Source organism: Oryx dammah, unplaced genomic scaffold (assembly GCF_014754425.2).
Source record: "Oryx dammah isolate SB20612 unplaced genomic scaffold, SCBI_Odam_1.1 HiC_scaffold_27, whole genome shotgun sequence".
NCBI classification, from domain to species: Eukaryota; Metazoa; Chordata; class Mammalia; order Artiodactyla; family Bovidae; genus Oryx; species Oryx dammah.
Genome location: NW_024070211.1, coordinates 116,433,607 through 116,448,466, shown reverse-complemented (window position 1 = coordinate 116,448,466; position 14,860 = coordinate 116,433,607). Strand labels below are relative to the sequence as shown.

Genomic DNA, 14,860 nt, shown 5'->3' with positions numbered 1-14,860 from the left:
CTCAAATTAAAACAGGAAGACTACTTTAGATTCTCTGGCAATTGATAAATTTGTAAATCACTATTCTAAAACTACAAAAGAGGAAAAGTTTCTTAGAATTTTAATTCAAAACATTTTAAATCATGACATCCTAATTAAATAGGAGTCCCTGTAATCAAAAGAGCAAAACAGCATTACTATTCTTAAAGAACAACATGCAAGTTGATTTACTATATCTGTAGTTAAGACTCGATTATGTTTCAATTGCTATACAACTACTTTGGTAAGTTAAGAAAAACTCAAAAGATCTCCTTTAAAAGTTAAAGACATCATAAATTCTGAGAATTTGAGCTCTAAGTTCATACTCATGCTGTTCAATTTCACTCTGCTAGAATATTCCATAGACAAGGAGAGAAGAAAAGGGGTCCTTGAGTTAAAGTGACCCCTGGTGGTAGGTGATCAGAACTAACCTGAGAGGGAATATTTTCACCAAGTAACTTTAATGATGGGCAGCCCTGGGATTTCTTTGGAAGGAATGATGCTAAAGCTGAAACTCCAGTACTTTGGCCACCTCATGCGAAGAGTTGACTCATTGGAAAAGACTCTGATGCTGGGAGGGATTGGGGGCAGGAGGAGAAGAGGACGACAGAGGATGAGATGGCTGGATGGCATCGCTGACTCGATGGACATGAGTCTGAGTGAACTCCGGGAGTTGGTGATGGACAGGGAGGCCTGGCGTGCTGTGGTTCATGGGGTCGCAAAGAGTCGGACACAACTGAGCAACTGAACTGAACTGAACTGAATGATACATTCAGGGCATTTAAGGAACAATCAAACAAAAACTGCTTCCTTTAAGTGGAGTTAATGAAATAACTGATTTCGTTTTCATTATGATAAACGCGCTCTGACTAAAATCTCTCATGACACCTGTTGTTGTTGTCGTTTAGTCGCTAAGTTGTGTCCAGCTCTTTGTGACCCCACAGACTGCATGCAGCATGCCAGGCTTCCCTGTCCTTCACTAGATCCTGGCGTTTGCTCAAACTCATGTCTATGACACCTGATCTGTATTTTATACTTAGCAAATAGTCTAAAGATACAGGAAACCCAGTATGGACTAACAAAGAAATATCAATATCTTTGTTGTATCTAAGCAAAGAAGAAATAAATTACCTGACTTCAAAGCATGGGTATAAGACTAAGTTGAGGTGCTGGCAACTTCTTCCCTTTAATGATGCTACAACCAGGAATTTACTTAAATATATAACTTGAAAAATAAAAAAACAACCACTCTCATCTTATTTAACAGAATTCCCGACAACTTAAAAAGCAAACTCTTTCTCAGTCTTTGGAGAAGAAAATGGCAACCCACTCAAGTACTTTTGCCTGGAAAATTCCGTGGACTGAGGAGCCTGGTAGGCTACAGTCCACGGGGTTGCAAAGAGTTGGACATGACTGAGCAACTGCACTTTCTTTCTTCTCAATCTAACCATTTTTTCTGAAAAATGGTCCCTATAAGAAATACATAAAAAGTTTTCTGCAAATTTTGTTTTCAAGGAACTAAGTCATATTTCTTCCATGTCACAGGGAAAAATAGAACTTGCAGTTCAGATGAGACATTCTGTTAGAAGAGGTATCTTAGTTTACTAGTTACCAGCTAAAGAAATTCAGTATTAACAAGTTTCACTTGTCTACATGATTTCTTCTAACTTCATAAACTATAAAATAAAGCACTGGTATCTAGGTTAAAAAATGAATCCTTTGAACTGAAAAGGTTTTTTCCTCCAAGAAGTAAATCACACGTTCAGTATAGGCTCTGAAAGTGAAAGTAAAGTCGCTCAGTCCTGTCTGACTCTTTGTGACCCTGTGTACTGTAGCCCTCCAGGCTCCTCCGTCCATGGGATTATCCAGGCAAGAATACAGGAGTGGGTTGCCGTTTCCTTCTCCAAGGGATCTTCCCAACTCAGGGACCGAACCCAGGTCTCCTGCATTGTAGGCAGACGCTTTAACCTCTGAGACACCAGGGAAGCCCAGTATAGACTCTAGAATGGCCCAAGTTCCTGAGCCTTAAAACTATTCTGGAGATAGTCTACTAATCCACACTATATCAGAAGTTAATGCTTCAATACCAAACCCCTTGAACACAGCTATAGAAAAATTTAAGCACAGAAAATTTTATCAAATACAGAAAATTTTACCTTTGGTGACTATTACAACATAGGCACTATGTGTGTTTAATTTACATAATATCAACTGTACTGTGTTAGAAATAAAGTTAAAAGCATACTCTCTCAAAGAAAAACTCACAATAAAATAGTTAATATTAAATAATATATTGGGAAGATTCCCTGGAAAAGGAAACGGCAATCCACTTCAGTATTCTTGCCTGAAGAATCCCATGGACAGAGGAACCTGGTGGGCTACAGTCCATGGGTCACAAAGTCGGATATGACTGAAGTGACTTCACATGAACATAATCAATACAGTAATTTTTGTAAGTTCAAACAAGGATATATAAAGAAGAGAATTCTCTTAAATACAAATTCCTAGGTATAAAAGCTTAAAAAGAAGACAAAATTATTTCTTCCTCTGACTAATATATCAGAATTGACACGACAGATGAAACCACACAATATTCAAGGCTACTGGTAATCTAGTTAGCCCTGTCAGAAATGATATACAGGCTTACAGATAGGAGTTTACATTGTAAACAAGAACTCTTTTAACAAGAGAATTATCTCCTGGTTTTAAAGAATGAAACAAATACATAATATATAGACATTTCTGCAAGATAGATATTTCCTTCCACTTAATTAAGGGAAAGGCCAAAAGTTAATGCCAAACAGTCTCCTAGTGGTAATTTTACATTTGCAGTTTAGCAACAGTGTAGTGATTACAGCATGTCTCATAACTATCCTCCTCAAGTCTGATACATTTTGCTGGATCACAAAGCAAAGACTCCAGTTAACCAAGCATTTTGCTAGGTTATTCACTCTGCTTCAGAAGGACAAAAACATGACATCAAAAAAACGATTTAAAATAACAATCTCATTTTCTATATTTAACTATCTTCCAAGAATTATCACTGAATATAAATAAGCTTTAAATGTTTTACAGTGTTAAGTGCTGAACCTAACACCTTTCAATTTATTTGAACTCCTACAGGATAAATCAAGTTGAAAACAGAACAATTCAGAATTTAACAGTCTGAAGTGTTAGAAAAGAATGATGCATATCTTATGAAATTACAGTATAAACTCATTATAAAAAATACTATCAGTTTAAAATTGTTTAAAATAAAAGTGATGGTAGGTAGAAAACGCCACTCATCCTCAAAAGGAAAAAAAAAAGCTGCCTTTTAATCTGTAATTCTAAAAACCTAGTTCTGATACTGAGAAATACAGTTTCGGAGGAATTCGTACTAATCAATGCACACATACACAATGTTTCCTCATAATGAAACGAACTGGTCCTCTCTCAATAGCATGAGGCATGCTGAAGTTTTTATTGGCAGGGGATGGGGGGGAAGACCCCAAACTTTAAAAACTGCTCTTGAACTTGTTTCAACACTCAGTGTTCCCTTCACATCTTGTAAAAAAGATACTTGTCATTTTAAAACAAAACAGAAATATATTACATGACACTAATATTCTGATTAAAAAACACAACTTTCCCCCCTTGAGAGGCTACTGTAGGAAATCTACTCTCTGAGAAAACCATAAAAGTCACTTACCCCTCTACTGAGTAGAGCTGGAGATTCTACTGGACTGCCACTGATGAGGCAGAATCACATTAATCTTACACTAACTCTTCCTTTCTAGCTTCTCACAAGGCACTGAAGTACTGCAAGAGGGTAATTCCTCCCATGGACAAAGATCAGATGAGCCGACCTTAATAGAATCCTTCTGCTGCCAGTATAAAGTTGCTTAATACATTTCCTTCAGTAAGAATAGTGATAAAAAATATACACAGAGCCCACTTAGCTATTTGTGAACAATCATGTCCACTCCTTCCCAAAAGAATTTCATCCAAAATACAGTTTCCCATTTCAAATGCAACTTGAGTCTGCAAACAGTGCAAAAATGGAAATGCTATGAAATGACAGTGAGGAATTACAAGCAGCCAAGTCATTATTCAATCAAGAATTTGGCACAATTGTAAACCATGTACCATCTATTTTAATGGATCTTAGTTCTCTTGCTATCAACTGAACTTCCCAATCACAAACTGAACAACGACTAGTGCCAAAAGCTGATAATTTTCTCACTTTTTCTGTGTGAAAATACTGTTACAAGGCAGGGCAGCATACAGTACTATTCTTGACATATGCAGTTTGCATACTCCATAAACTAATATAAAATGTGTGTAAACCATAATTTACTCATTTCCAGGAAAGGCAGATAGATATCAATGTCCCTCTATATGTGCAGTATAACAAGAGTAAAAATGCAGGTTCCCCAAATAGCGGAATATCTCCAAATCCCATTGACTACTTTCAGCCGATGTTTCATTCATAAGAGCAATATTTGAGAATGAAATATCTATCTAGGCTTTTCAATCAGTTTCAAGTAAGGCAAGCTTTCCAGTTACATAGTATTTTTGTCTCTAAAAATTGCTATTACTAATTATACAGAAGAAAATTATTAAAACTTTAGAGTGGAAAGAACATTTCAATCAACCATCACCTTTATTTATCCCGAGATATATATATATATATCCAATATAGCTTTCTGTAGTGAATTTAGATTATGGTCATATTGTGAATATCCAAGCAATTTTTTTTTAAGAGCAATTTTTATTCAGTTCAGTCGCTCAGTCGTCTCCGACTCTTTGCGACCCCATGAATCGCAGCACGCCAGGCCTCCCTGTCCATCACCAACTCCCGGAGTTCACTCAGACTCACGTCCATCGAGTCAGTGATGCCATCCAGCCATCTCATCCTCTGTTGTCCCCTTCTCCTCCTGCCCCCAATCCTTCCCAGCATCAGAGTCTTTTCCAATGAGTCAACTCTTCGCATGAGGTGGCCAAAGTACTGGAGTTTCAGCTTTAGCATCATTCCTTCCAAAGAAATCCCAGGGCTGATCTCCTTCAGAATGGACTGGTTGGATCTCCTTGCAGTCCAAGGGACTCTCAAGAGTTCTCCAACACCACAGTTCAAAAGCATCGATTCTTTGGCACTCAGCTTTCTTCACAGTCCAACTCTCACATCCATACATGACCACAGGAAAAACCATAGCCTTGACTAGACAGACCTTAGTCAGCAAAGTAATGTCTCTGCTTTTGATGAAGAAAAACCTCACCACCTGCCTTTTATTAGCCCAAGTGGCTCTTATCTGTTACTTTATATCAGGAGAATATTAAATTGTAACAAAAACTGCATCAAATTGCACCAACTATTTATGTTTAATTAACTTCCAACTTTAGTGAAATTAAAAGTTCAGGATTTTGACAAATTTGTACACCATTTCTCATTAATGAAACCTAAGACAGAATTACATTTGAGTATTTGTAATATGGAAAAGCAATAGAGCACTCAAGCATAAAATACGTCCACTGTATTCCAAAGATCATATAAGAACACTTCAAGTCTATTAAATCTGTGTTCTGCAGAGTGGAGACATTGTGAGGGATGGAGCTGGCCAACATAGATGGGAGTGTAACCTCATTAAAATCTTTTATTGAAAACACAAATTCAACTAATTTCATAAATTCTATAATTATTTTAAAAACTCTAATTTGGCATTCATAGTTACTTTACCCAAAAAAAAAAAAAAAAAAAAAGGAGGCAACAGGCAACAATGGTCAGTTAAAAACATATCACTGAAAATCTGAATGAGAAAGACAATATAAACTGTATCTTTAATAATAAAGTTCTTCTTGGAGAGGATATAGTCAAGCTTGACTAAGATGAAAAGCAAATATAAATAAAAGTACTTAACACAAAGAATAAACTACAGTACAAAGTAAAAAATTAGAATTAAAAAAAATCTCACTAAGGAAGATTTGAAATTAATCAGAAAATATAATCTATTTATGGAAAACATTTTATTTTGATTTTAAATGGTGAATTTATGGTTCTTTTCTTAAAAATAAAGGAAAAAAAAAAAAAACCTCCCAGTTCCCCATTCTTCTAGGTATACATTCACAAGCAAAAACCATAAGGCTCTTCAATTACTTCTTTTGCTTCTTAATACCTGGAGTATCTTAAATTTAAAGATGGCCTTGGCCTTTAAGTGATAGAAGGTTTTAGCGACAAGTTATCACAACATAGAACTTTACTGCTCAGTGCTCAAATATTTATTCTTAAACTTATTTCCACTCCTCGATAATTTCACTTATAATAAATATTATTGCCATCTCATTATTTTAGTAAACATAGCATAATAAATACTTACATATTTTAGCTCTCTGACCATAACATAATATCCTTGAAGTCTGAGTGAATTAGGAGCTCTTATGTAAGCATTTCAGCAACAGTCACCTCTGTGTTAACATCACCAAAGTAACCCGCTACAAGCTCAAGAATGTTCACTCCAAGACTACACATGCTTCTTTTAAAACTCTCCCTTCACCTAAGTGTAAGACAACCAACACCTAGCGGCCTACAGCTAAATCTTGATGAGAGAAGAAGAAATCCAATGACAAGCAACTGAAGCTACCTGGGATTATAAAAATTACCCTTGTCAACTGTTAGATTAGGTGATCACACAGCTGGACTTTTTAAAGTGGGAAATTCTAAGAATGACTGTCTCAGAAGGCAAGATTGAGTGAATGGAAAAAGAACACTGGCAATGGTAAATATGTGGGGAAATATAACATTTTTTAACTTATTTTACTTCTTTAAAACATTAATAGTGGTTTGGTTCTCTTGGGAAGATAGGAAGGTAAGGCCCAGTACCTTACGAAGTCCACAATGAATATGGAGCACTTGCCAGATACCACTCCTTTTCCTCATCAGATCCTCCCTCCAACCTATTCTGGATACCAGGAAGCTGACCTATATATATCTCTCTCTCTCACATGAGAAGTCCCTTGCACTCAAAATTCAAGTGGGTATAGCTGATGGGAAGCATTAAAGAATTCTATGAGTTCAGAGAAAGCAAGAAGAGGCTGGACTTTCTCCCTGCTAGGAAATGTTGAAATAAAATTTTTTCACAAATCATTATAGCTCAAACCATTAACCAAATATCTAAAGAAATGCAAGAATTTCCAAAATCAGACACACAACTAAACACAGAAATAAAATTACTTGGCATCATTTACTCTTTTTAAAACAATATATTCCTTGACAATATACTCCTTTTTTAAAAAAAGGAGAAAGTGGGAATTCTTAGCTTATATCTAAGTATGTTATATTCCGGTATACTATACTATGTTACTTAATTTAAGATACAGTTTAGGTAATATTATAAACAAGTAAGGCCTAGCAGCAGTACATTCTAAGAACAGATGCAGTTTGATTACTTATATTTAATTTCTATATTTGGGGGCTACTGATATTTGGTCATTCATTTTAATTTCAATAAATATCTTAATTTAAGAAAAATGCAACATGACTTCAATTAATCACAAAATATCTTACCCAAAAATAACCTGAGAAAACATTCAATAAAAGGCAGAATCATTTGAAGCTGTCAACCCAGGCACATACCTTACCTTGGCTTAAAATCACATAGCAGTCTTTAAATAAAGAAATAGGTATATAATTACTGAAAGAAATAGCAACTGAACTGAAAGGAACGATTTTACAACATTACCTTTCCATACAGAACTGGGTAAAAAACCACAAATATGACACACCTGAATATGAAGATGAGAGGTGATGTATCAAAATCAGTTAGGCAATAGAATTTTTAAAATACAAATGTATATGGGTGGGGTTTTGTTTTTGTTTTTACCTGTTTTGCAATTTCTCTTAAACAGGCTACTCCTTGTTCAAAATTAGGGAAAGCTACTGAGCCATACTTTTGGTATTCAGGAATTGGTCTGATTTTTATTGTAGCTTCTGTTATCACACCAAGAGTTCCTGAAAAAGAAGGGGGAATATCCAATATATCACATGCCAATTTTCTAAATCATATTTAAAATTATTTTATGTATTTATTCTAATAATTTATTCTATGACTCATATTTAAATCTATTTAATCTATTCTATGTGGGGAATAATGGCTACTCAAGTCTTCCTAGAAAAACAACTAAGCAAACTTTATAATTTCTTAAAAGAGGTCTTTGGAATACATTTTTCTTAGTTATGTATAAATATTTTAAAACATTTTAAGGCAACCTTTCTCCAAGAAGGTTAATTTTAAATAGTTTTTAAAGTATAACAACCTGTTACAATTTTTTTTTTAATGTTAAAAGCAACAGGTCTGCATACGTCATATGCATTCAAACGAAGGTATATTTTGATATTTGAGCCTATTTTTATTATGACAATTTACTGGGGCAAAAAGAACCTAATTTTCTATGAGAATTTAAGATGACATTTTCTATGTCATTTAAGATGACAGAAGAAATTAGACTATCACACTTTGCCTTTTTTTCCTAAGAATTCATAAAAAGAAAAGACAAAGACAGTATTCAGATGTTCTAAGAAGAAACAAACAAAAACCCAAATATTTCAGAGACAAAAGAGTTATCAGTTATCATAAATAGCTAGCACAAGAGGACCATTAATGAAACAGATGTCCTTTTCTCTATCAGACGAGTGGAGGACAAATCAGAGAGGAATAAAACAAGTTAAGTGGAACTATATGACTTAAACATCTATGCTAAAATATTTGAAGAACCATGGTTAAAAATAATGTATTCAAAAAGCCAAGCTTTTCAAATCAGCGCTTTCTAATGTACAAATGATATAAATTATTCCTAATAATATTAAGTAAATTCTCTGAGAATCATGAAACAAACAAAAGGGAAATCTGAAATTGTAAAACTTAATTATAACACTAAAAATATTAAAAATATCACAAAAAACGATTCCAATAAATTTATAATATACCTAAAATATCAATACATAATACAAGATTAAAAACTACTATGAATCCATAAAAAGTAAATTATATTATACCAAATTATGCTTGTCACAAATGATTTCCTACTCAGACAGCAAATACAAACCTATTTTGATTTGTAAATCACAAGCGCTCTGCAAGATTGGCCTGTTTAATACCTGAATTAAAAATAGATAAGATCTCACTTTTATGCGGAATCTAATAAAAATAAACAATAAACACACAGCAAACTTATAGAAAAAGACATCAGATTTATGGTTACCGAGGGCAGGGGGAAGGAAGAATTGAAGTGGTCAAAAGGTACAAAGTTCCAGTTATAAGATAAGTGAGTATCAGGGATATAATGTACAACATAAGGACCACAGCTAACACTGCTGGAAAGTTGTTAAGAAAGTAGATCTTTAGAGTTATTACCAGGACAAGTTTTTTTTTTCCCTTTTCTTTTTATTGTTATCTATATGAGATGATGGATGTTAACTAAACCCACTATGGTAATCATTTCACAATACATGTAAATCAAACCATCATGCTGCACACTTTAAACTTATACAGTGATGCATGTCAATTATTGTTCAGTAAAACCAGCGGGAAGAGTAGGAAGAACCTCTCCTAAGCTCAGAAAAAAATCTCAAACACTAACCCTAGGAACTATCCCTTCTAAGAGATACGTTTTAAATGGGTAAATTTTGTAAAATTTAAACGGGTAAAGTGTGTAAATTCTATCTCAATAAAACAAGGAAACTTCAGAGTTACCTTTTTAATCAAGGAGCTATGTACATGTAATTACTTGCTCAAAAAGTTTACACACACACATATAAAACATTAGCAAACTTTCTTTAAAATTCTAATTTTACATCAAAATTCTAAGGTATTAGGTAAGGAGTGACCATGCCCTAAATTTCTGTACAGCCATATTGCCTCGTATGTATAGTAGGTACTCTAAAGCAGTAAAACCCACTGTAACACTAAGTAAGGTTAAAAAATAAAAGTTAGTAAAATGAGACTTTGCACTGTTGCAAGATTAATGAAATGACCAAGGCATGTCTGTGCAACTATTTAGCTATGAGTTCTGCAGCAAGAAGTGGGGGTTCAGGGGGTCCCCACTTTAAAAGGAAACTCCACCCAAGTCCCAAATGCACTCTGACTCAGGGCAGTTCTTCCACACAGATCTATATTCAAATTAATCCAATCACGAAAGTTTATATCTAAATTCACTTCATCAAAAGGCTCATTTCTGTTAGGCTTATTGATTATTTTATTGAGCTTTATTATTTATTGATTCTTTTGCTCTGGGAATTTTATGTCAGTGGAGTGATATGAAACTACTTAAGATTATCTATCACTTGATTATTGGCACATTATACTAATATTTTATATCCACTTTATATAATTGTAAACAACTCCATAGCAACGTGACATCATAGATGTCATTCACTTTTCTTTTTCAATAAAAATAAGCTGCTGTAAATTTAAGAATTTCCTGTTTTACAGATTCAAATATAATGTTCTTAAGAAAACTGAAAGCTTCGACTACTATCTAATAAAAATGCCAAGTATTTGCTTGAAGTAAATGAAATCTTTCATAATTTGAAAATATACCTTCATATGACTTCAGGACTGAGAAAAATGGTAGTCATTTGATTCTGAATCTACTCCTCCCCACCCTCAACATGAAAATCAATAAGGAAAACAAAGAAAACCATACAGGACACTTTAGTATTAAAAGGAGACAAAATACACTATGAAAAGTAAAAATTCCAACAGACCTTTTACAATCTTCCAGCTGCTACAAGTAGAAAGTGAGTAAGGGGTGAGGAGTGGTAGCTGAGGAGGGTTAGAAGACTCAAGAAAGACTCCTTAAGAAAGACTCTTTAAGACTCCTTGAGAAAGAATAAAAGCAGCAGAGGACTTAAAGGAGGCAGACACAAAATCAACCCCAGTAAGAAAAAGTGCAACAATAAACCCGAAATACTATATAAATCTTGGTAATCTAATCCATAACCCTGGAGGGGTTTGAAGATGGAATCAGAAATGATACCCTTGGAGAAGCAGGGGAAGTATTTTCAAAGAAGCATCAACTTAGAGTAGTATAGTACTCCTTGGAGACAAGGTAGTGAAAGGAAAGACTAAAATTAGGAGAAAAATTACAGATCTGAAAGAAATAAAAAACACAAGGTATGTCATGGCTTCTCCCACCAAAAACACCACCATTCATGAAGCAAACAGCACAAAAGAGAGTATAAGTGACAGAACAGAACACTCTCAAACTAGGAATCCTTTCCAAGCAATAAACAGGAACAGAAAAAAAGGAAACCAAATCCAAATAAACTACTACAAAAGGTCAGAAAATGCAAATAAAAGCTTTTCCACTGATGAAAAGCACCCCCCACCCACCCGCCTGACAAAACAAACAATGATCCTGGAGAAAACCATAACACAACTTTTCAAACTCAATTCAATATTGTCAAATAAGCATTTGAGGATATGAAAAAAAATACTTGAATTAGAAATATAAACACTAAAACATGAATGGACAAGAAAACAAGAAGAAATGAAATAAAAGATGACCAAACTCAGGGAAGAAACAGAACAACAACAAAAATGAAGACTGGGTTACAAGGAGGAGAAACAACAGATTCAAATGAAAACTTAATAGAGGGCATTGAAGAAAGGCAAGAAAATAATCAAGTGAATGAAAATGATATTAAGAAAGAAGTTGAGGGAAAAAGTTTGAGAAATCATGGCTGAAATGGCAAACAAGCAAAGACAGTCAGACAAACATATAATTGGTATCCCTGCAAAAGAAAAATCAAAACAGTGCAGGGAAGGGGGAAATGTGCTCCAAAATCCTACTACTCAACACTACAGTCCCCAAAAAACCTTTACAGAAATAAAAGAAGACCAGCATATACACACAGAAAAGGTCCCCTGGATACCAGAGCAAAAGTAAAATAAACTTTAATGGAAAAAAACCCAAAAAACGTTCTCAGTGCCTCCAGGCAAAAAGGCAAGAGAATTAGCATCAGATTCCTCAAAACAGCACAGAAAACCAAAGCAACAGTGGTATAGTATTTAAACAAGGAAAGAATGCGTGACCCATGAAAGTCACTCAAGCTGTCACGCAAGTATCAAGGCCATACAAAATAGTTCAGAACATTTCAGAACTCATGGGATATACAAATGTGCCTTTCCTGAGGAATTCTACTAGAAGATGAGCTTTATTTAACCAAAAGATGAAGTAAAGTGACACAGAAGGACCGACAGAAAGCCATTTCATCCGTTTCATTTTAGAGCAAAGACTAAAACAACGGTGGGCAATGAGTTAAAAAATAAAAATGTGCTTTTAAGCCATTTTTCAAATAAAAGAGAAAGTCATTACAAATTACTAGTAAATTCCAGACATAGGAAAAGAATAAAAAACATTTCAAATGCTTTATTATGTTTTTAATTATATTGATCAATTTATATAATATATAAATGGGAGGAAGCTGCTTATCCAAAAAATCATTATGAAAAATTCATAACACAAAACAAGACAAAAACATTAACCTTAACTTGGTTAGTCACATGTGGAACTTAGTAGGATGGGGGGAAATAGGTTTTGTATAATAGTAATGCATTCAAGGTTGTCATCAAATGACTTCCCTCATGGCTCAGACTGTAAAGAATCTGCTTGCAATATAGGAGACCGGTTTTGATCCCTGGGTTGGGAAGATCTGGAGAAGGGAATGACAATCCAATCCAGAATTCCTGCTTGGAGAATTCCATGGACAGAGGAGCCTGGCAGGCCACAGTCCATGGGGTCGCATGGACAGAGGAGCCTGGCAGGCCACAGTCCATGGGGTCGCAAAGAGTCGGATACAACTGAGCAACTAACACAAACATAATGCTTTCAAGGCTGTCATCAAATGATTTAACTACAGCAAAAGAAAATGCTTTCTAAAGCTCAAGGAAGTGTATGATTCAAATTTAAGGCAGGAGGTTATTAGATAGTTCAAAATAGCAGAAAAAACAGTATTGTTAAAGAATATGATTTCACAGAAGTTTACCTTCTCAATCAAGCTGTCTCCTGGCCTAGAGTAAGATGACTCTATATTCATATATATACAGAAATGGTGACCAGGAACCACAAATATACTTATAAAGATCACTGATGCAAAAATAATGAACAGCCACAACAGTAATAAATTTAACATTTTCTGAGTACTTACTATCTGCTTATAAACTGTGTGGCACAATCTCATCTGACCCTCCCAAAAGGCTTATGAATACTTTCATTATCCCATAGAGCTGAGGACATTGGGCATAGAGAATCACCTAATTTACACAGTCACAGGAATATAAGTGGTGAAACCAGGACTAAAATCCAAGCTGAAAGATTTCACGGTTCATGCTCTTAAATCAGTATGGCATTCTGCATGGATCTTTATAATAAAATCTCATTTAAATACAGTAATGTACCCTAGTACATATGCTTTTTTAAAAGTAAGCAAAGATATACAGTTTGTTATAATAAGTTTGCTCTCCTTAAATTCATACAATAATTTACCATTGAGGTACGAGGCAGCCAGTGTTTTAGATAAAGTTCAAACTATTTTAAAAGGGATAAAAGACCAGATTATCTCTTCAGCCACCCTGTAATCCTTACCACTCCACCCCAATCTACAGTCCACTTCACCCTACAGTAAATCTTATGTTCCATTTTCTCACTTGTAAATCTACTCACATGCAGTTCTCTCTGCAGGGGAATTCCCTCCCCACCTATTCCTGCAACTGTCTAGAATTATTTCCTCCTTATCACCCTTGAAGGACCATTTTAGGCATGACCCTCAAAGGAAATCTGCCTAAGCATGCACCTACATGACCTTTGTCTGTATTTCTCTTCTGTTTATGTCTACCATAGAATTTATCTTATTCTATTAATAATGGTCAATTATTACTTGTGTACTTGAGTGTTCCAGCACAGTACCTAGCAATCATAATTTTTTAAATACTAATTGATGGGAGAAAAAAATGTCTGATGTGGTTACTTGAAAAGATAATTTATAGGGTTGATTCCAACTATCTATATACCAACAGTAAAACTAATAATTATCAGTTTTAATACCTATTATTCAATTTGACATTCAATGGGAGAAAGTTATATTTTTTCTCAGTTAACTCTTAGATGATACCTTAATATGAGAAGTCCCAAAATTATACTTTTAGAGAACTCTGTTATTTTAAAGGAATTTAACATTATGTTTTTCTCATCAAAACTGCAGTTCTGTTTTTCCATCAAACAGTACACTGACCTATTTGCTAGCAAAAGAGTAAGAGAGTAAATTGGTGAAATACCTTGACAAAAGTTTGTCACTAATTATCATGAAAAATATCTAGGCTATTACCACTGGTCATCATAACTTAATAGGTGATTTCAGTACATTACTAAGATACATAATTTTTAATTTTTTCCTTGATGTTACCATCAAAAGTTAGAATTATGCCCTAAAAACCCTTATTATAAGTGCTCTTTTATCCATGAATATAGCTATATGTTTTGAAAATCTTTTTGACAACTTGTACTACCTTCTGACACTACTAATGAGTTCCTCTGGTAATGTAGAAACACTTTATTTCTCTAAACTTAAAAGGATAACTATCCCCCTCTACCATCCTAAGAACTGAAGAATATGCCTAGCTTCACCTTATCCATAAAATTCACAGTGCCTAAGTAACAGTTTGCAAACCAGAAGGAAGGTTAGTTTTTGGTTCTTTTTCTGATAGATACAGAAATTAAATGTTTTGCATAAAATATATTCTAACCTACCTAGTATTAAGTAACCAAGCAAAGGACATGACTTAAGCAAAAAAAAAACATAAAAGACCAA

General features: G+C 34.4%; 1 protein-coding gene across 1 annotated transcript in view; it reads right to left on the bottom strand.

Moving 5' to 3' along the window:
- AGPS (alkylglycerone phosphate synthase) overlaps positions 1 to 14,860 on the bottom strand; it is a 131,523-nt gene that overhangs the window by 51,125 nt on the left and 65,538 nt on the right. The window contains exon 11 of the mRNA XM_040227698.1: positions 7,875 to 8,002. Within this exon, the coding sequence (XP_040083632.1) occupies positions 7,875 to 8,002 (128 nt within the window). The remainder of the gene's footprint in view (positions 1 to 7,874; positions 8,003 to 14,860) is intronic.